We start from the raw sequence: 23,624 nt of genomic DNA on the forward strand, positions 1-23,624 counted from the left end.
TTCTGTTATTGTTTTTCCCTTTGTACTACCTCGATGAACTTAAGTTTAGAATGATCTGTCTGGATGGCATTGCATCTCTGTACATGTGACAATAATAAACCAATATCCAAAGCACATTGCAGGTACCTACCACTCTCTGGGTAAGAAAAATAACTTGCTTCACAAATCTTTTTTAAATTTCCCCTCTTTCACCTTAAACCTATGCTCTCTAGTATTAGACAGTTTCATCCTGGGGAAACGACTATGACTATTTACATGAAGGATTTTTTTTGAACTATGTACCTCTACACTGAAGGCACTGATATCATGACATTGAAGGTGTATGAGTAATTGTCAAGTCCTGTCCACATTCTCCAAGATTGCACAGACATTGTGCCATTCTATGCCCCGCCCACTTCCTAGAGTCATGCAGCACGGAAACAGCTTCTCCAGCCCAACTGGTCCATGCCGACCAAGATGCCCTTCCAAGCAAGTTCCATTTGCCAGCATTTGGCCTGTAACCTTCTAAACCTTTCCTATCCATGTACCTGTATAACTGTCCTCCAAAAGTTGTTATTGTACCTGACCCGACACTTCTTCTGGCAGCTCATTTCGCATACTTGCCAAAAAGTTGCCTCTCAAGTTCCAATTAAATCTTTCCCCTCTCGCCTTAAATCTGTACCCTCTGATTCTTGATTTCACCAACCCTAGGGAAAAAGACTGTGTGCATTCACCTTATCTATGCCCCTCATAATTTTATGCACCTCTATAAGATCACCTCTCTGTCTCCTACTCTCCAAGGAATAAAGTCCTATCCTGTCCGACCTTTCCCTATAACTCAATTCCTCAGGTCCTGGCAACATTTTTGTAAATCTTTACTGCACTCTTTCCAGTTTAATCACATCTTTCCTACCAAACTGAACACAACATTACAAGTGTAGCCTCACCAGCATCTTGTACAACCACACCGTGACTTCCCAACTTTTATAAGGTGCCCTGATTTATGAAACCCAGCATAGCAAAAGATGCTTTCACCACCCTGTCTACCTGTGACTCAACTTTCAAGGAACCATGTACTTGAAGTCCAGGGTCTCTCTATTCTGCAACAATTCCTAGGGCCCTGACATTCTAAGTTTGACTTGATTTGACTTTCTAAAATGCAACCTCACACTTTATCTGAATTAAACTCCATTTGCCATTCCTCAGCCCACTTACACAGCTGATCAAGGTCACACTGTTGTTCTTGATAACCTTCTTCGCTGTCCACTATACCACCCATTATAGTGTCATCTGCAAACATAGAAAACAGAAAAACCTACAGCACAATTCAGGCCCTTCGGCCCATAAAGCTGTGCCGAACATGTCCCTACCCTAGAAATTACTAGGCTTACCGATAGCCCTCTATTTTTCTCAGCTCCATGTACCTATCCAACAGTCTCTTAAAAGACCCTTTCGTATCCGCCTCCACCATCATTGCCGGCAGCCCATTCCACACACTCACCACTCTCTGAGTAAAAAAACTTACCCCTGACATATCCTCTGTACCTATTCCCCTGCACCTTAAACCTATGTCCTCTTGTGGCCACCATTTCAGCCCTGGGGAAAAGCCTCTGACTATCCACCCGATCAATGCCTCTCATCATCTTATATACCTCTATCAGGTCCCCCCCATCCTCTGTCGCTCCAAGGATAAAAGGCCGAGTTCCCTCAACCTGCTTTCATAAGGCATGCTCCACAATCCAGGCAGCATCCTTGTAAATCTCCTCTGTACCCTCTCTATGGCTTCCACATCCTTCCTGTAGTGAGGCGACCAGAACTGAGCACAGTACTCCAAGTGGGGTCCTATATAGCTGCAACAATGCCTCTCTGCTCCTAAATTCAATTCCACGATTAATGAAGGACAATACACCATATGCCGCCTTAACCACAGAGTCAACCTGTGCAGCCGCTTTGAGCATCCTATGGACTTGGACCCCAAGATCCTTCTGATCCTCCACACTGCCAAGAGTCCTACCATTAAGACTATATTCTGCCATCAAATTTGACCTACCAAAATGAACCACTTCACACTTATCTGGGTTGAACTGCATCTGCCACTTCTCAGCCCAACTTTGCATCCTATCTATGTCCCTCTGTAACCTCTGACAGCCCTCCAAACTATCCACAACACCCCCAACCTTCGTGTCATCCGTAAACTTACTAACCCATCCCTCCACTTCCTCATCCAGGTCATTTATAAAAATCACAAAGAGTAAGGGTCCCAGTACAGAACCCTGAGGTACACCACTGGTCACTGACCTCCACTCAGAATACGACCCTTCAACAACTACTCTTTGCCTTCTGTGGGCCAGCCAGTTCTGGATCCACACTGCAATGCCCCCTTGGATCCCATGTCTCCTCACCTTCTCCATAAGCCTTACATGGGGTACCTTATCAAATGCCTTGCTGAAATCCATATACACTACATCTACTGCTCTCTCTTCATTGATGTGTTTAGTCACATTCTCAAAAAATTCAATAAGGCTCGTAATGCAGGACCTGCCCTTGACAAAGCCATGTTGACTATTCCTAATCATATTATACCTCTCCAAATTTTCATAAATCCTGCCTCCCAGGATCTTTTCCATTAGCTTACCAACCACTGAGGTGAGACTCACCAGTCTATAATTTCCTGGGCTATCTCTACTCCCTTTCTTGAATAAGGGAACAACATCCGCAACCCTCCACTCCTCTGGAACCTCTCCCATCAGAGGCTCCTCAATCTCTTCCCTCGCCTCCCACAGCAGCCTAGGGTACACCCCATCTGGCCCCAGTGACTTATCCAACTTGATGCTTTCCAAAAGTTCCAGCACCTCTTTCCTAATATCTACATGCTCAAGCTTTTCAGCCTGCTGCATGTCCACACTACAATCCCCCAGATCTTTTCCGTAGTGAATACTGATGTAAAATATTCATTAAGTACCTCTGCTATTTCTTCCAGATCCATACACACTTTCCCACTGCTGCACTTGATAGGCCCTATTCTTTCGCATCTTATCCTCGTGCTCTTCACATACTTGTAGAATGCCTTGGGGTTTTCCTTAATCTTGCCCGCCAAAGCCTTCTCATGTCCCCTGGCTCTCCTAATTTCCTTCTTAAGTTTCTTCCTATTAGGCTTATACTCTTCCAGATCTCTAATATTACCTAGTTCTCTGTACCTTTTGTAAGCTTTTCTTTTCCTTTCGACTAGATTTATTATAGCCTTTGTACACCACGGTTCCTGTATCCTCTCTTGACTCGCCTGTCTCATTGGAACATGCCTGTGCAGAACTCCACACAAATATCCCCTGAATATTTGCCACATTTCTTCTGTACTTTTCCCAGAGAACATCTGTTCCCAATTTAATCTTCCAATTTCCTGCCTGAGAGCCTCATAATTCCCTTTACTCCAAGTAAACGCCTGTCTAGTCTGTCTGTTCCTATCTCTCTCCAGTGCTATCGTAAAGCAGATAGAATTATGATCTCCATCACCAAAATGTTCACCCACTGAGAGGTCTGACACCTGACCAGGTTCATTTCCCAATACCAAATCAAGCACAGCCTCTCCTCTTGTAGGCCTATCTACATAACGTGTCAAGAATCCTTCCTGAACACACTTAACAAACTCCAATCCATCCAAACCCCTCACTATCTGGAGATGCCATTCGATGTTTGGGAAATTAAAATCTCCCATCATAACAACTCTGTTATTCTCACACCTTTCTAGGATCTGCTTCCCTATCTGCTCCTCAATATCCCTGTTACTATTGGGCGGCCTATAAAAAACACCCAGTGAAGTTATGGACCCCTTCCTGTTCCTAACCTCCACCCACAGAGACTCTGTGGACAGTCCCTCCATGACGTCCACCTTTTCTGCAGCCATGACACTATGTCTGATCAACAGTGTCACTCCCCCACCTCTTTTGCCTCCCTCCCTGTCCTTTCTGAAACATCTAAAACCCGGCACTTGAAGCAACCATTCCAGTCCCTGAGCCATCCAAGTCTCTGCAATGGCCACCACATCCTAGCTCCAAGTACTTATCCAAGCTTTAAGCTCATCCGCCTTGTTCACAATACTTCTTGCATTAAAATAGACATATCTCAAACCGGTCTGAGCACTTACAAACCAACCTTGTACATTCTTAATCAAATTGTTGATATAGATGGCAAACAATGCGCCCAGCACCAGTCCCTGAGGTGCACCATTTGTCATGGGCCTCCAGTCTGAGAAACAACCTTCCACCATCAAGCCGAATTAGCCAGTTCTGCCTCGATTCCATCCGATCTAACTTTCCAGAGTAGCCCACCATGCAGACGCTTATTAAATGCCTTGCTGAAGTCCATAAGGAACACGTATGCTGCCCTGCCCTCATCAACCTTCTTGGTCACATCATCAAAAAACTCAATCAAGTTTGTAAGATGTGGTCTCCCATGCACAAAGCCATGCTGACTACCCTTGGTCAACCTCTATCTTTCCAGATGCATGTATATCTTATCCCTCAGAACCCTCTCCAGTAACTACCACAGATGTTAGACTTACTGGTCTATAGTTCCCAGGTTTTTCTTTGCAGCCCTCTCTAAGTAAAGGCATAACATTCGCCACTTTCCAGTCTACGGGCTCCTCACTGATCAATTTCTCCTTTTTCTTTGTTGTACAGCTTTCATATTTCTGATTTCCTTCAGATGTGGAATAAGTAAGGGAATAAAATGGACTGGGTTAGGATTAATGTAAATGGGTGCTTGATGGTCAGCGCAGATGCGGGGGGATTGCCCCATTTCTGTGCTGTATCCAAGGCCATTCGGCCCATTGAGTCCATGCTGGCTCTTGGACCAATCCCATTCCCCAACATTGTATTGTGCACTAAGTTCAAGTGCATTCTAATATTCAGAGTACCAGCTTCTGTTCGCCCATCCAATCTACCCTTGGATTCAGAATGATATCAAATCCTGGCTTGACCATGAGACATCACTTGGATTGTTAGAAGTAGCACACTTAGTGTTGCAAGTTAAGTGGAAATAGATTTTTCTGGATTACTGTAATTATCTCACATTTGCATCTAAGTTCTCAAGCTTTTTGTTGTGTAGCAGTGTTCTACATCACTGCTATAATGAATTCACTGTCCTGTTTTATAGCTGTGGAAATACAAAAGTATTTCCAAAACTGGGAGTGTCCCATTTCTGTGATGTATTGCTGTGGTTGTCTACTTTTCCAATTTCACTTCTACTGTAGTTGCAGTCCTTTTGTTTTTCGTGATTCCTATGCTCATTGTTACCTTTTTTTTTGACTTCAGCAATCTCACCTGCAAGCACCAGTTACACCGAAACCATCAGCACTTTAAGATATGCAGCACATGCAAAGAATATCGTCAATAAACCACATGTGAATGAGGTGAGAAAGCAGTAGCCATTTGGAATGAATGCATTTAATGTGTTTTTATTTAAAATAGCAACTATTTGATGATTTAATGGGTTAATTTGCTGTTTAATGAGGAGCTGAGCAGGAAGGATCAATGTCTACGCTAGGTACACTTCATGAGCTCTTGGCATTTCGTGAGATGGATAAGAAAGGTCAGGCTCGTTCCGATTCCTTGATCACACTTTAGAAACAAGAAAATCAGGTTGGGAATAGGCTATTCGGCTCTTTGAGCTTGTCTTGCCTTTCAACATGATCATGGCTGATCATCCAAAATCAGTACCTTTTCCTGTTTTCTCCCATGTAGACAATCCTACAGGATCCCCACCCTCTGGGAGAAGAAGATTCTTCTCATTTCAGTTCTAAAGGCCGGCCCTATATCCTTAGGCTGGGATCCCTGGTTCTGGATTCCCCCCCACCATCAGGAAGATCCATCCTGCATTGTCTGACCAGTTCTGTCAGAATGTTATAAGTTTTAGTGAGGTCTCCTCTTATTCTTTTGAATTCCTGCAAATGTATATCCAATCTCTTCCATTTGTCAGTCCTTCCATCCCATGAGTCATACTGGTGAACCTTCGGTGCATTCTGTCCACAGCACTATCATCTATTGCCAGAATGAAGATTAAAAAGTACTCACAATGTTCAAGGTAGTTAGACAGTTGTTCCTGTCATCAGGTGGGGAGGTAGAGGTAGGGTCGCATATCAAAGGAAAACTAAGTCAATCCAGTAACAAAGCAAAGAGTCTGCCTCGTAATTAGATGAACTGAGAGCATTGATTAGCATATTGCAATATGACATAGAACAGTACAGCACCGTACAGGTCAGTCGGCCCACAATGTTGTGCCAATCTTCATGCCGATTTGTACTAAATGTCCTCCTCCTGTTTATCATCCATAATCCCTCCATTTCTTTCATATTCATGTGTCTATCTAAAAGCCTCTTAAACTCAACCAAACTGCCTGATTCCACTACTACCCCTGGTAACCCATTCCAGGCACCTACCACTCTCTGCATTTTAAAACAACTTGCCCCTCACACGCCTTTAAATTCCATCCCCCCCATTACCTTAAAAGCATGACCTCTGGTGTTTGATATTTCTACCCTTGGGAAGAGATTCTGACTGTCTACCCTGTCTATGCCTCTCATAACTTAAAATAAACCTCTGTCAGGTCTCCCCTCAGCCTCTGACACTCTATGGAGAACAACCCACGTTTGATCTATATCCTGCTGTATTCTCTGATTGTTCTTCACACTCTCCACAACTCCACCAGTCTTAGTGTCATCTGCAAACTTGCTAATCCACCCATCTACATTTTCATCCAAATCATTGATATATATCGCAAACAACAGAGGTCCCAGCACCGATCCTTGTGGAACACCACTGGTCAAGGACTGCCAGCCAGAATAACAGCCTTCCACCCCTACTTTATCGGATCTTTTATGGGCAAACCTGTTCCGAATCCAAAGCTGCAATTCACGCTGGATCCCATGCATCTTTATCGTCTGAATCAACCTACCATGCCTTTCTAAAATCTATGTAGATAACGTCCACTGCCTTACCCTCATCAAGCACTTTTGTCACCTCCTCAGAAAAACTCAATCAAGTTTGCAAGACGTGACCTGCCACATACAAAGCCATGTATGGGTCGGGGAACCTGCCCCCAGGTTTGTGGATCGAGAAGTAATCCTGAGATTACAACCCTGGCTTTTTAACTTTTTACCTAGCTCCCCAAAATCACTTTGCAGGACCTCATCCCTACTCCTGCCTATATGGACCATGACCTTTGGTTGCTCACCCTTCCCTCTCAGAATGTTCTGTTACTATTGGAGAGATATTGTTACTATTGCAGAGACTTGGTTGAAAGAGATTGGCAAATCAGCATATGAAATCTTCAGGCATAACAGGGTGGGGAGGTAGTTTATAAGAGAGAGGTGACATTTGCAATGATGATTAAAGATTTCAAATGGTTCGAGCTCAAACAAAAAGGTGATCACTTTGCTGGGCTTTATACCACAGGCGTCTGAACAGTCAGTGGGAGATAGAGGAGGAGATGTGTAAGCAAATCAGAGGTATAGGAATTAATGGGGTGGTAGTAGTGGGATTACAACATCCATAATATCAAATGGGATCACTGTAGCGTTAAAGACTTGGAGAAGATGGAATTTTTTGAAGTGTATCCAGGAGATTTTTGAGTTGGTATCTGGATGGTCCTAATAGAGAGGTGGTAGTACTGGACCTAATCTCAGGAAATGTAGTTAGGCAAGTGGTTGGAGCATCAGGAGGAGAGTATTTTGAAGGTATTCACTGTAATTCTGTGAGTTTCAAGGTAGTCGTTCAAAGGGATAAGGATGGTTGAGAAATTAAGATCCTGAATTGGGGAAAGGCTGATTTCAATATGATAATTTGTAACCTGGTAAAAATAGATTAGGAGCAGCTTCTTGCAGGTTAGTCTGCATCTGACTAATGCGAAAAATTTAAAGGTGAAATACTGAGAGTTTAGGGCCAATGTATTTCCATAAGGGTGAAAGGTAAGGAGAGTAAATCTAAGGAGTCTTGGATGTTAGGAGATATAGCAGTTTGGTAAAGGAAAAAAGAAGTGCATGGCTGGTATAGAACTGAAAATTGGGGAAGCACAGCAGAAGTATAGAGGTTACTTGAAAAAGAACTAAGTAGGACAAAAAAGAGGAACAAAATATCAGTGGTAGACAATATATAAAATATTTTGCAATTTTCCTTGATTTTAAGGACGAGAGGGTAACAGAGAAAGAAGCTATCATCTAATCCATAGAAACTAATCCAGAATCCAAAGAATGTTGGAGAATGACCACCTATGTACAAACTATTTCAAGGACCACTTCCTCAAATACTCTGGGAGGCATACTATTATGCCTTGGAGATCTACCAGCCTTCAATCGCATCAATTTCCCCAAAACCATTTGCCTACCAATACTGATTTCCTTCAATTCCTCCCTCTCACTAGTCCCTAGGTTCCCCAACATTACAAGGAGATTACTTGTAACCTCCTTTGTGAAGACAACCAGAGTATGTATTCAATTGATCTGCCATTTCTTTGTTCCCCATTATAACTTCCCTGTTTCTTACAGTTCAGGACCAATGTTTGTCTTCAGCAATCTTTCTCTTCACATATCTATCAAACCCTTTACAGTCAGTTTTTGCTCACTGCATGTTTACTATCCTACTTTATTTTTCCCCTTCTTAACTAATCCCTTAGCCCTCCTTTCCTGAATGATATCTTACTATCATTGTGTGAACAATTCTTAAGATGAGGATAAGCTGGCCTTTTGACTAGCAGTTATCAAAGTGTTTGAAGATTGCCCAAAGCCTAGGACCCTTACTTCCTTTTTCTTAAGATGCTCCTTAAAACCCATCATTTTGACCAAGTTTTGGTGTTGAACAGAATAAGAACATTTGTTTCACAGAATAAGCAGACAAGACTTGACATTAACATTTAAGCAGAGTCTCAACTTTAAAGTTCTCAAATTTCTCACCTGATCTTGCCCCTCCTAATTGCTGTAATATCCACCAGCTGTGAGGTAGCTGTGCTGCTTCAATTCAGATATTGTGATTAACCCAAAATTTAATTGCTGCACCATTGACAGTTCTTCAGCTGCCAAGACCGCAAGCCCAGGAATTCCTTTCCTGTATTTATTCCTTTTTGAAAACATTCCTGAAAATCTTTTTGAATAAACTTTGTTTATCTGTACTAATGTTGCCTTTCTTGGTTTGGTGTCAAATTTTGTTGGCTAATGCTCTTGTGAAGTGTCTTTGGAGATTTTGTATTGTGACTTAAATATAGGCATGCATATTGTAGAATGGTTAATATCTGGGACGCACAAGAGGTGTTGTAACAGGGTTATGGTAGCACAAATGAAATTGTATTCTGTGAAACTGCTTATTAAAGTGAAATATTTAAAATAATGAGTCAAATTAATGTATCTCCAAAATAAAACCAGAAAATGCTGGAAACACTCAGCTCAGGCAGCATCTGTGGAGAGGGAAACAGAGTTAACGCTTCAGGTTGAAGAGGCTTCAGCACCCCGAAATGTTAACTGTTTCTCTTTCCACTGATGCTGCCTGACCTGATGAGTATTTCTAGCATTTTCTGTTTTTATTTTAGATTTCCAAAATCCATTTTTAAAAATTTTCAATGCATCTCAAAATTGATTTTTTTCAAATAGCATGTGTAAAATATTGTACCAGACATAATTTCAACATTTTATAAATATTTGTAACCTCTTTCAGGATGCTAATGTAAAGCTGATTCGAGAACTGCGGGAGGAGATTGACAGATTAAAAGCCATGCTGATGAGTTTTGGACTGGTAAGTTGTGCTTTCTCTGCTACAAAAATGGAACTTCAAAAAAATATATATAAATATTGACATTGGCTGGGCTTAATATTCCTGAAACCTACATTAAAAATCAATGATTAAATAAAGATGTTAGAATTATATTAGGCACTATCTTGTCCATGGTTTCATTAAAATTACAGAAGTATATACTTTCTAAATTAATGGTATTTTCTCCATCCCTGATGTTTGTCCCAGCATGAGTTTGGAAAATTATTGAAAATAACTTATAAGATTGTTAAATTCAATGATTAGTAAATCATAGAATTTATGTGGTGCTCTGTGCATTGGTCTTGATTGTGATGACAGCAACAACTGTTTGTACTTGTATAACACTTTGTGGTTGGAGTAAGAATTACAGAGGCTTAGGGAGGGAACTCCAGACCTTAGAGTCGAGGCAGCGGAAGACTCAGCTAGCATCTATTAATCACCTACTCCACTGTCCAAACTGAAGGTCATAAAAAAGCCTGGCTTTCTTCTGTCCTTTTCCCTCAGCACCCATTCTGCATATATGCAAAGTTTGATGGTAAAGAAACTTGGAAGGATGCAACGTATTTAGGAAGGGACATAGATTAGTTAAATAGTAGCTAAGAAAGTAATGGATGGTGAATTATATAGAGATGTGTGATATTTGTTAATAAGAATAGAAAGACGAGAACACTTTTCAAATAATGTGAAGATAGGTCTTCAGGATATTTAGGTGTCCTTGTACACAAAATACGTAAAGTTTTATACACAAGGTATTTGGGAAGATGGCCTTACTTTGCAAGGGCCAGAGGGAACAAGTCTTGCTGCAGTTTTACAGGGCCTTGGTAAGACCTATAGTGCCTACACTTCAGGAAGGATAAACTTGACTTACAGATGGTGCAATGAAGATAAATTTGATTCATATAACAAAGGGATGGTTGAGGAGGAACAATTGACTGGGGTAGGCCTGTGCCAACAGGAGTTTAGAAGCATGAGAGATAATCTCATTGAAATATAGCAAATTTGAGAGAGAGTGTGACAGGATGGATGTTCAGCTGCTTCCTCTGACTGGAGGTTCCTGAACTCCAAGGTGAAATCCTGTCTGGTGGGTGGGTCATTTGGTTGTGAAATGAGAAATTTCTTTAAATGGATCTTTGGAATTTTCTATCCCAAACAGTTGCAGATGCTCTGTGGTGGATCATATTCAAGGCTGAGGTAGATAATTATTTGGGCACATACAGGAATTGAGGATATCAGAGGTCATGTGGAAAAGTAGAGTTGAGGTTGATGACCAGCAAAGATCTTAGAGAATGGTGGAGCAGGCTTAGAACATAGAACAGTATAGCACAGGAACAGGTCCTTTGGCCCACCATGACTGTACTGACCATGATACCGATCTAAACTAATCCCATCTGCTTCACGTGGTCTATATCTCTCCAGTCCCTGCGTGTTCATGTGATTGTCTAAATGCTTCTTAAACGTTGCTGTTGGATCTCTTTTCACCACCACTATGCCTCTCAAAATTTTATATACTTCTGTTAGGCTGCCCCTCAGCCTCTGATGCTCCAGAGAAAATAATCCAAGTTTGTCCAACCTCTCCTTATACCAAATACTCTCTAATCCAGGCAACATCCTGGTGAACTTCTGCGCCCTCTCGAGAACTTCCATGTCCATGCCTCACAGGTGGATAGAGCAGTTAAGAAGGCCTATGGGATGTTAGCTTTCATAAGTCGTGGGATTGAGTTTAAGAGCTGCGAAGTGATGATGCAGCTTTACAAAACTCTAGTTCAACCACGCTTAGAGTACTGTGTTCAGTTTTGGTCGCCGCATTATAGGAAGGATGTGGAGGCGTTGGAGAGGGTGCAGAGGAGATTTACCAGGATGCTGCCTGGATTAGAGCGTATGGAATATGCGGAGAGGCTTAAAATGCTAGGGCTTTATTCACTGGAAAGGAGGAGGATGAGAGGAGACATGATAGTGGTATATAAAATATTGAGAGGAATAGATAGAGTAGACAGCCAGCGCCTCCTTCCCAGGGCATCAATGCTCAAGACGAGGGGGCATGGCTTTAAGGTTATGGGTGGGAGGTTCAGGGGAGATGTCAGGGGGAGGTTTTTCACCCAGAGAGTGGTTGGTGCATGGAATGCACTGCCTGGGGTGGTGGTGGAGGCAGATACATTGGACGGGTTCAAGAGTTTGTTGGATAGGCACATGGAGGAATGTGAGATTGAGGGATATGCGGGAGGAAAGGGTTAGATAGTGTGAGGGTGGTTTGATGGACAGCACAACATGGTGGGCCGAAGGGCCTGTTTTGTGCTGTATGATTCTATGGTTTCTATGGTTTTGGTCCTTCGTGTAACATGGTAACCAGAACTGCACACCAACTCTAATGCGGCCTAACTGAAGTTTTATACTGCAGCAATATGACTTCCCAACTTTTATACTCAATGCCCTGATTGATGGAAGCAAGCACGCCTTATGCCTCCTTTACCACCTTATCTACTTGTGTTGCCACTTTCAGGAAGCTACAGGCATGTATCCCAAGATCCCTTTGTACATTAAAGCTCCTAAGTGTCCACTATTTATTGCATACTTTCCTCTTGTGTTTGACCTCCCACTGTGCAACACCTCTCATTTGAGATGTTGCTTGGGCTGCTACTGTTCTTATGTTCTTGAGGTGTAAAACATTTTGTGCACTTTGCAGAAGTTGGTAGGTTTGCTTTTCTTTTGAATGGACTGAATTTGGTTGGTGAATATGCAAAGCACAGCTCTCTATCTGCACCCTAGTCAGCTGGATGCCCTGTTGTGAATAACAGTCAACTCTGGGGTGCTTTTTGATCTTTCTCTCAGATGACAAACTACACTGTATAAAAACCATAACCATGGGTGGGAAAAAAGGAAAGACTGGCATTTATGAAACAACATTACATCCTTAGAATATTACAAAGGGCTTCAAGGTCAGTGGGATTACTGGAAATTTGGTTATTTTATAGGCAAATATGATAAACAGCTGACACCATAAGTGGCCAGTTAGTATCTGTAGGTGTTGTTTGTGGAATAAACATTGGCTAGGAGAAATACCTTGCCCTCCTTAGAGTCGAGTAGTGCCATGCAATAATTCATGCCTACTTGAACAGTTAGATGGCACCCCAATCAACCCAACACTCCCTCGAGTGAACTAACAACATAAATTAAGTGCATACAATGGAGTAATCTATGTAGACCTTTTGACTGGTTTGGGGGATGGGTGTCCTAGGCAGTTTAAGGGGGAATATAAGTATTACTGCTGAGTTGAATCCAGTTTGAAGGGAAAATTGATTGAGGACTGGGGAAGAACAGTCGGATTGGGATAGTGGTATTTTTCAATGATAAAACGAGGAATAATTTAGATTCTTCATAAGTAATAATTTTTTGACTGGTTGATGAGGCACTTCTATAATTCCTTGACATGGGAGTGGTACTCAAAATGCTCTCTGATTTGAATAACCATCTTAGATTTCAAGACAGTCTATTGTGATAGGAGTGTGGCTGTGAAGGTTCTCAGTAACCTCGGATTAGTGTCCAACCACTAACATGATCTGAATTGAATGCCCAATTTAGGCTGTCATTAGTGCACCAAAAGCACCTGATAATATTGGCCTTCTTGGACTTGTTTTGCAGAGAAACTTGAGTCCATCAAGTGATGAAAATGATGAGAAAGATGGAAGCCTGACAGAAATACTACTTCAAAACGAACTGAAGGTTGGTTATTTATCTGCATGTTATGGGAAAAAAATTTGTGTTGATGTATTCATTTTCATAACCTTTGAGAAATCCCAAGAACTTTAGAACCAATAGAGCATGATTTAGAACCAATAAATCAGAATCAGGTTTATTATTACTGACATATGTCATGAAATTTGTTGTTTTGCAGCAGCAGTACAGTGCAAAACAAAGACATAAAAATTACTATAAGTTACAAAACTAAATAGTGCAAAAAAGGAATAACGAGGTAGTGTTTGTGGGTTCATGGACCGTTCAGAAATCTGATGGTGGAGGGGAAGAAGCTGTTCCTGAAACGTTGGGTGTTGGTCTTCAGGTTCCTGTACTTCCTCCCCGATGGTAGTAATGTGAAAAGGGCATGTTCTGGGTGGTGAGGCTCCTTAATGATGGAAACTGCCTTCTTGAGGCACTGCCTCTTGAAAGTGTCCTCGATGATGGGGAAGGTTGTGCCCATGGTGGAGCTGGCTGAGTCTACAACCCTTTGCAGCCTCTTTCGATCCTGCATGTGGGAACCTCCCCAGGCGATGATGCAACCAGTCAGAATGCTCTCCACTGTATATCTGTAGAAATTTGCAAGTCTTTGGTGACATAGCAAATCTCTTCAAACTCCTCATGGAGTAGAGCCGCTGGCGTACCTTCTTCGTGATTGCATCAATGCATTGGGCCCAAGATTGATTCTCTGTGATGTTGGTGCCCAGGAATTTGAAGCTGCTCAGCTTTTCCACCTCTGACCCCTCAATGAAGACTGTTGTGTGTTCTCCCGACTTCCTCTTCCTGAAATCCACAATCAACTCCTTGGTCTTGGTGACATTGAGTGTGTGGCTGTTGTTGCGACACCACTCAACCAGCCGATCTATCTCACTCCTGTACGCCGCCTCCTCACCATCTGAGATTCTGCCAACAACTGTGGTGTCATCTGCAAATTCATAGATGGCATTTGAACTGTGCCTAGTCACACAGTCATGAGTGTAGATAGAGTAAAGCAGTAGGCTAAGCATGCATCCTTGAGGTGCGCCTGTGTTGATTGTCAGCAAGGAGGAGATGTTACTACCGATATGCACTGACTGTGGTCTCCCGATGAGGAAGTAGAGGATCCAGTTGCAGAGGGAGGTACAGAGGCCCTGGCTTTGAAGCTTGTTGATTAGTACTGAGGGGATGATGGTGTTGAACACCAAACTGTAATCGATTTTTAAAAAAAAGTGAAGCATTATTGGAATTTGACTAGAATAGCAGCCAGTTTCTAAAAGATTCCACAAACACCAATGGACAATGATAAGATCATCTGTTTTTGCTTCACTGGGGGGAATTTTTTTGATCAGTACCCCAGGGAGATGGCCCTACTTTTTGAAAAGAGCCCTGGAATCTTTTGTATTCACTTCAGAGGAAAGGCAGACCTTGGGGTTGAATTGTAATCCAAAAGGCTTTCCCCCTGACATTGCATTCCACTTCAGAACTGCACTGAAATGTCATCCTTGTTTAAGGTTCTGGCGTAGACCACCTGGCTCTGGTGAGACTCCTACCATTGAGGCATGGCTAACATGATACAGGAGCAACCGTAGAATCATAGAATATAACCATACAATGATAACAGTTATTTGGCCCATCCTATAGATGCTGGCTCTCTACAGTAGTAACCAGATTGTCTGAATGTGTTTTATTCATTGCATAAAGTGTCAAATTAATACTGTTTTGTAGCCTTGGTATTAGTTTGATAGTTTCTTCATTTCTCTTCATATTAGTCATTGAGTTAGAACTTGGAGCATGAGCTTCAGGTTTGATACTTGACCCATTTATTGAATCAGAGAAATTTGCAGCATGGGATCTTATTCTCCTCATTATGAGCTGGCCAAAAACAAACTATTTTCACACATTAGCTTTGTTACAACCCTCAGGACTCAACACTACATTCAACTACTTTGGTAATCAGCCTCTCCAGTCATATTAGAATTTACCAGTCTGATGAAAGATCATCAAAGCAGTTCTGTTTCAGCAGATGCTCACTCTCCTACCTCCAACAATCTTTTATTTCAAATTTCCAGCAACTGCCCTTGCAGCAATACTTGCTCTCGCTCTCTCTCATGTTACTATTCATATCAACTATTTGCATTTCCTCCAGACACATTACTTGTGGGTAACACGTCTTCACTACCACCTCTTAGCCAGCACAACAATCTTTTATCATTTAAACTCACTTAATCTCCATCCAGACACACTTATCTCCTTTGCTCTTTCCACCCCTCCCCTTTCTCTCAACTTAAAGCATGTTTGATTTGCAACTTTACTAGTTCAGATGGACAGACGTCAACTGTAAACTTTCTCTCTGCTTTTCCTGGCACAGGTATTGCCTACTGAATATTTCCAACAGTTTCTGTAATTGCATATTTCCATTATCTGCAATTTTTCACTTTAAATTAGGCTATGGTTTTTCAAATGCTCATCCAAGTACTAAAGTGTGATGAGGTTATGCCTGTTTTTGTTTCCACTGCCCTTTAGTGAATTCCAGATTCCAACAACTCTGGATGATTTTTGCCTTCCTCAACTCAGTTGTTATCGATTAATGTGAGTCTGAGCCTCCCTATTTATTGTCCACTTTACCAAGGGTGCTAGGTTATTCTCCTTGTTCAGGCCTTCCATGATTTCAAACACCTCAGTTAAATATCTCCATAGCCTCAATCTTTCCAGAGAAAGCAGCCCAGCTTGGATGACCTCTGCTCGTGACTATACAGTAGTTCTGCAGCCCCGACAACATCCTTGTATCCTCATAAATGTTCTCCGATGCTTTCAATCTTCTGACAATCTGGTGACCAGAAATGCACACTGCTGTTATGTTTTATACAGTTCTAGCATGATGTCCCTGCTCTTGTACTCTGCGCCTCAGCCAACAAAGGCAGGTATTCCATGTGTCTTTACATTATGGAACAAATTTACCTCATGGTCCTCCTCCTTAGAGTGATCCATGGACACACACACCAAGGACCATCTGGCCCTGCAAACTTCTGTCTTTTATAATCCCTTACAAAACATGGAATGCTGGAAGCACTCAGCAAATCAGGCAGTACCAATGGGGAGGAAAACATAATCAATGTTTCAGGTCAAGGACCCTTCATCACAACTTGAAAAGTGGAAAACAATGAAATGGTTGGGTTTAAGTTAGAAACAGTGGGAGCATGAGGAGTACAGAGAGAATGTACTTTGGGGTGCTCATGAAAGATGATAAAGGAGACTGAGATCAGAGAGGGAATTGGACAGCGAATTAAAGTGACAGAAAATTGGAAGCTCAGGGTCACACTTACGGACTGAGCAAAGGTGTTCAGCAGAGTGGTTACCCAATCTGCATTTGATTTGTCTGGTGTGGAGGAACCCACATTTTGAACACTGAATGCAATTCACTAAGTTGGAAGAAGTGAAAATAAATTGCTGGTTTATCCCGTGGGAAGAGGTAAAAGGGCAGGTTTTGCATCTCCAGCAATTGCATGAGATGGTTTTCTGTAACAAAAACAAAGTCCTAAACCCCTCCCTCACACTTCTCAAAATTCTGTAGCGAATATTAATTTGTTGCATTAAATACTGACACCAGGTATTATTGTAATCTCTCTTAGGTGGACCAGCTTACCAAAGATTGGACAGACAGATGGAAAGACACAAAAGCAATCATGGAAGAATATTATGTGAATATAAACAGAAGGAAAACTGGAGTCATTGTTGTCTCCCAGTTACCTCATTTAATAGCAGTGGATGAGGATATATTAAGCACAGGTGTTTCTCTTTATCATCTCAGGGTAAGATTTTTGGATTGATTCAATGTATTTTGTTTCCATTTTCAAAATATATTTGGTCACCTATTGACAATTTCCCCTCCTCCTTATTAAGACTTCTCATGCTTATGTTAGTGTAAAGCAGACAGTGGGTCACACAAATTTACTCTTTAAACTTTGCTGTACTTATTTGCTTAGACCTAACTTTTAGATGTACCTCAATGCAAACTGTCAATACTTGTGGAATTTAGTAATGCACTATTATTTTTCTGTTGATGTTATTTCTGTGTTTCACTTATAATGTCAATCAGGTTTAACACTTAAATAGATGTTAATTCATGTTTCCTTTAGTAATCCTTACAATGATGAGGACTACCGTCCTGGTAGTTGAAATGCAGTGCATCCGCCCTATTCATGCCCCTCATAATTTTATACGTCTCTAAGATCCCCCCTCATTCTCCTACACTCCAATGAAAATAGTCCCAACCTGCTCAACCACTTTCCATAACTCAGTCCCTTGAGTCCCAGCAACACCCTCGTAAATCTCCTCTGCACTATTTCTACTTTATGGTACCTTTCCTTTAGCAGGGGACCAAAACTGAACACAATATTCCAAATGTAGCCTTGCTAACATCTTGTACAACTGCAACATAACATCCCAATTTCTATACTCAATGCCCTGACTCTATACTTAAAACTGCCTTCACCACCCTGTCTACCTGCTATGCCACTCTCGGAAGCACGCACTTATACTCGTAGGTCCCTTTGTTCTACAACACTCCCCAGGGGCCTACTGTTCACTGTGAAAGTCCTACCCTCATTTGACTTCCCAAAATGCAACACCTCGCACTTATCCAACTTAAACTCCATTGCCATTCTTTGGCCCACTTAAGCTGATCAAGATCCCTCTGTAATTCCTGACAACCATCTTTGCTGTCAATGACACCATCTATTTTAGTGTCATCTGCAAACTTACTGACCATGCCTTGTACATTCTCATCAAAATCATTGATATACAGCCCTGGGTAGCACCACTAGTCACAGGCTTTCAGTTCAGAAAAAAAATAACTTTCCACCATCACCCTCTCTTCCTACCATCAAGCTAGCTCTCCCTGGATCTCATGCGATCTAACTTTCCATAGCAGTCTACCATGCCGAACCTAATCAAAAACCTTACTGATGTCCATGTAGACCACATCTACTACCCTGCCCTCATCGACCTTCTTGGTTACTACTTCTTAAAAAAAACTCAGTCAAATTTGTGAGACATGATCTCCCATGCACAGAGATGTGCTGACTATCCCTAATCAACCCCTGTCTTTCCAAATGCTTGTATGTCTTATTCCTCAGATGTTAGGCTTACTAGTCTATCATTCATAGGTTATTCTTTGCAGCTCCTCTTAAATGAAGGCACAACATTAACCACCCTCCAGTCTTCTGGCACTTCATCCATCGCTAACGATGATGCAGGTCTGCCGCAATTTCTTCTCTAGCTTCACAGTGTTCTTGGATATATCTGATTTATTCGTTGCCAACGAAATGAGACAGAAATTATCCTGGGCTAGGTATTAGAGTTTGTGAAAATGATGAGTTAATGTAGGAGATTGTGCAGTGAGATTCGAATTGAAGTTTTCATGGAAATGAAAGTTGAAGGCTCAGAAAAACAGTAATCATTTTGGTGTTACTAATATGGGAGGGGAACAAGGCTGTGATGGAAAGAGGTCAAGGGTTATACATTAATAAATTTATAGGAAAATTATTATTATTCATCATATATTTTCTTCATTGAATTATCTTTCTTTTTCTCTTGTTTTCTTTGACTTGTTTATCTTTCTATTGGACCAGCTGAACTGTAAGTAAGGATACTATTGATGATCAGTTGTCCTTTCACATGTTGTGCCTGCTAAACTTAAACCGTTTGCTGTGATTAAATATTCATTAGTTGTTTTCAGTGACATTGGCAGTCTGTAAAAAGTAATGCATTTCAATTATATGAAATAAATATACCAATTTCCATTTGGCAGGAATAGAACAGAAAATATTGGCGTCACTCAGAGGTTTATGGAACATCGGTAGAGAGAAAACAGTTAATGTTTCAGGTCAATAAATCTTCACAACTGGAGTAGTGAGGAAATGAGCATGTTTTAAGTTGCAGAGTGGGAGAGGAATGGAGAGAACACGGAATATCTGACAGGGTGGAGACCAAGGTTGTCCTGGTGACACAACTGTTTTTGGTGTTGTCTAAGAGATGAAAATGAATGCTAGTCCATCAAAGCTGATCTCTTTGGAGAAGTGTAAATAAAAGAAGGTGATGCTGGCAGTGGAGAGAAACAACATGTTGGAACAGTGAGAAGTAGAACATGATAATTGCTGGAAATCTGAAGTAGAACGATGGAAATACTGAGCAGATCAGACGGCTTCTGTGGAAAGAGAAACACTGACTTCATGTTACAAGTCGATGACCTTGCATCAGAGCTGGAAAGACTGCTTATCTGAAATTGTTGCATTCAGTATTGAACTCCAAAGACTGCAACATGCCCATACAGAAGGTGAGGTGCTGATTCTCAAGCTTATGTTAGCTTTGTCAATTAGTGTAGGAGACCAAAGACTGAGGTTGGACTGGAAGAGGGATGGAGAATTAAAGTGACAGGTGACTGGAAGCTCAGGGTCACCCTTGTGAACTGAAAGCAATACACAAAATTGGAAGAAGTGCAAATGGATTGCTGCTTTACCTGTAAGAACTGTTTGATCCCTGGATCTTGGGAGGGTGGGTATTATATTCCCTGAGGTGTTATAAATGTTGGAAATCTGAAATAAAAGTAGAAAATTTTGGGAATACTCAGCAGGACTGGTAGCAGTTGAGGAGAGACAATTGCTGATCCCCCTAAAAACACTGCTCAATTAAGTGTCGTTCCAGGTGAAGTAGCGATCCATTATACTTCCAGTTTTGTGCATTAAATTCAGTGCTCTGGAACAGTCTCCCCTGCACTGAAGAAATCAAATGCAGATTGCAGAACTCCATTCAGTCTACAGGGATAACCCTGAGCTTGAACCTGTCCATCTCCTTAATTCTGCATCCCACTCCTACTCTGACCTCTATCACTGGCCGCCTCCACTATTCCAACAAAGCACACAATAAACTCGAGGAACACCATCTCATCTTCTAACAGCACGTTACAGCCTTCAGGTATGAATATTTGGTTCAATAATTTCAGATAACCAGCCTTTCCTGTTTGAGTCATAACTGACCAGGTCTGATATAAGGTCATCTACCTGTAACATTAACTCACTTTCTTCTCTCTTCACAGATGTAATCTGATCTGCTGAATGTTTACAGCGGTCTCCTTTAACTCTGATTTCCAGCAACTGCCATGATCTGCATCTCATAGTTGTAGCATTATTTGTCTTTTTTTCTCTCTCTCTCCACTGCCATCAGATATCTCTTCACCTTTTTCAATTTGCTCGTTTCCAAACAGATCAGCCATGATTAACCAGCATTCATATACCTGTCTCAGAGGGTACCAAAAGGAATTGTGGTACCTTGATCTTCACCTTACCACAGACATTACCTCTGTTCTCTCCACTTCTCCCATTCTTTGCACCTTCATTATTCTTTTAATTTAGCTTTTCCAATTCTGATGAAGGTTCATTGATCTGAAATTTTAATTCTTTCTTTCTCAATAGATGCTGCCTGACTTGCTGAGTGTTCCGAGCATTTTTTGGTTTTATTCTAGAATTCTAGCATCTGCAGTTTTTTTTGCTTTTCCATTTGGCAGGATCCTGAAGGATCCCTGCCCAAGTTTACTGACTTTGTGTGTTGATACTGACTCCTTGGTTTGGCATTGTCTCACAATTGCCCTGTTGTAGATTCCTGCACCAGTTGCAAGGTTTGCAATGTCTGAAGCTGGCACAGGTGATCAGTAGAATATATTTCAGCTATATAATTTTAAAATCATCATGTTGTTTTATTTCACTTTATTATAGTGTTCATGATCCTAAAGAGAATATATATAAAAAAAATCCAAGACATTGATTTATTCCTATTCTTCTGCAGTTTCTTTGCTCTTTAATATTCAAATTACCTTTTAATAATTATTAAAACTGCTTCCACCAACCCTTCCAAAGGTGCTTTAACACTGAAGCTTTCAGTGTTTAGAGTAGCTCATATAAACAAAAAACTGAGATCTGGCTCTTGATCTTTGAAATTGTAACTGTCACATCATTTTTTATGTTGTATATTTAGAAAGATACCTGCAGAAACTAGTGCTGTTTATCCCACTTGTTCTGTTTGACTTGGTGGTTCTGCACCCCTCAGTATGTCAACTCCTGTGAAGTTCACTTTTTAAAAAAAATTAAGAAAGCCAGATCTATATCTCTAGTTTGAGAGCTAAAGCAGCTTTATATGGGTTCCTCTGTATTTGTGTGTGTGTGTGTGTGTGTATGTATGTATACTGGGACTTCAATCTTCAACCTAAATATCACTGACTTAAAGGATAGCCTTTTCTGTAGTATGTTTACATACATATACAAATGTAATATATCTCATTAATCTGAAAAAAGTACTTTTGTTCATATTTTCTGGGATAATTCTGAGAATTGTGTTGAATAGGTTTAAGCGACTGATTTGCATGTCTTCATGATTTTAGGAAGGAATAACAAAGATTGGGAGGATTGATGCTGAGGCAGAGCAAGACATTGGTAAGTGCAAAAAAAGTATTAGAATGCAAACTGTTGTACCTTTTTTGTGTACCTACATCCAATACATACTGTCATACCTCACAGAAACAGGGCCTTCAGCACACCGTGTCCATGCAGACCAAGTACCCATCTATACTCATACTATTGACCAGCACTTAGCCTGTAGCCTTCTAAGCCTTGGTGTTTCAAGTCCTTGTCTAGATACTGTCTAATGTTGTGTAAGTATCAACCTCAGGTTGTGTCTTCCAGATTGCAATGACCTAATGAGTGAAAAGACTTTTCCTCAAGTCTATATCTCCGACCCTTTACCCTCAACCTGTGTCCCCTGGTTTTTAGATACCTCTGTTATGGAGAAAAGTTTCTTATCTTTGCTCCTCATAATTTTATATTCTTGAACCTGGTCTTCCCTCAGCCTCCTCAACTCCAAGGAAAGGAAACCTAACCTATCCAGCCTCTCGTAATTGAAACACTCCGTCCCAGCAATATGGAGTCCTAGAGCAATATATTCTAGTGGATCCCTTCGGTACCTTCTCCAGTGCATTCATGTCCTTCCTATAGTGTGGCAACCAGAACGGTACACAGTCCTCTATAAAACATTGGTTAGGCCCCAGCTAAAATTGAACCAAGCCCTCCCTGCTCTTGTATTCTGTGCACAGGAAAATGAAGGCCAGCATCACTTGCGCCTTCTTTTACCATTCTATCTACTTGTGCTGCCACCTTTGGAGATCCTTGGACTTGTACACCAAGGCATGTTTGTTTCTTAATATTCCCTAGGCTCTACCATTCATTGTAAATGTTCTAGCCTCATGAGTCCTCCCAGAATGCATCACCTCACTCTTATCAAGATTTGAAGTCTATCTTCCATTGCTCTGCCTTAGACTACCTTCCTGTCAACAACATCACTAATTTTCATGTCATCTGCAAACATTCCTACGTTCACATTCAAATCCTTAATATCCATAACAAACAGTAAGGGTTCCAGCACTGTTCCCTATGGCACATCACTGGTTACAGGCTTCCAATCACAAAACACTCCCCCACCATCACCCTTGGCCTCCTATTACTAAGTAGTTTAGGATCCAATTTGATAACCTTCCCATGGCCTTTAACCTTTTGGACCAGTGATAACCTTCCCATGGCCTTTAACCTTTCGGACCAGTCTCCCATGTGTTCCATGTAGACTACATCAGTTGACATTCAATGGCACAACCATCATTGAATTTTGCCATTCTTTCATCGTTGCTGGGTCAAAATCATGGAACTCCCTCCTTAAGAGCGTTGTGGATATACCCAAACATCAAGGACTGCAGTGGTTCAAAAAGGCAGCTTCACACCACCTTCTCAAGGGCAACTGGGGTTAGGCAATTAAATGCTGACTCAGCTTGCGAAGCCCACATCCCTTGAATAAATAATAAAAACTACACTGCCCTCATCACTTTGTTACGTCTTTGAAAAATTCAGTCACAGTAATTAGACAGGACCTTCCCCCAAAGTCATACTGATTATCTCTGATTAATTCCTGCCTTTCCATGTGTAGGTTAATTAAGAATTTTTCCAATAACTTTCCTACCATTGATATTAGACTCGCTGACCTGTAATTACCTAGGTTATCCCTTTGGTATTTCTTGAAAAAAGGTATCACTTTTGCTATCAGATCAGAGGC

At 41.3% G+C, this 23,624-nt stretch overlaps 1 protein-coding gene across 4 annotated transcripts in view; it reads left to right on the forward strand.

The window, feature by feature from the left end:
• The window catches only part of stard9 (StAR-related lipid transfer (START) domain containing 9), a 247,660-nt gene that overhangs the window by 152,283 nt on the left and 71,753 nt on the right, over positions 1 to 23,624 (forward strand). For all 4 annotated transcript variants that reach the window (XR_007957336.1, XM_052028043.1, XM_052028052.1 and 1 more), the window contains exons 13-17: positions 5,289 to 5,386; positions 9,675 to 9,752; positions 13,407 to 13,487; positions 17,108 to 17,287; positions 21,910 to 21,961. Coding sequence is in view for 3 of the 4 variants with exons in the window: in XM_052028043.1 (XP_051884003.1) it covers positions 5,289 to 5,386; positions 9,675 to 9,752; positions 13,407 to 13,487; positions 17,108 to 17,287; positions 21,910 to 21,961 (489 nt within the window). In the remaining variant the exon portion in view is untranslated. The remainder of the gene's footprint in view (positions 1 to 5,288; positions 5,387 to 9,674; positions 9,753 to 13,406; positions 13,488 to 17,107; positions 17,288 to 21,909; positions 21,962 to 23,624) is intronic.

This window comes from Pristis pectinata, chromosome 1 (assembly GCF_009764475.1).
Source record: "Pristis pectinata isolate sPriPec2 chromosome 1, sPriPec2.1.pri, whole genome shotgun sequence".
NCBI classification, from domain to species: Eukaryota; Metazoa; Chordata; class Chondrichthyes; order Rhinopristiformes; family Pristidae; genus Pristis; species Pristis pectinata.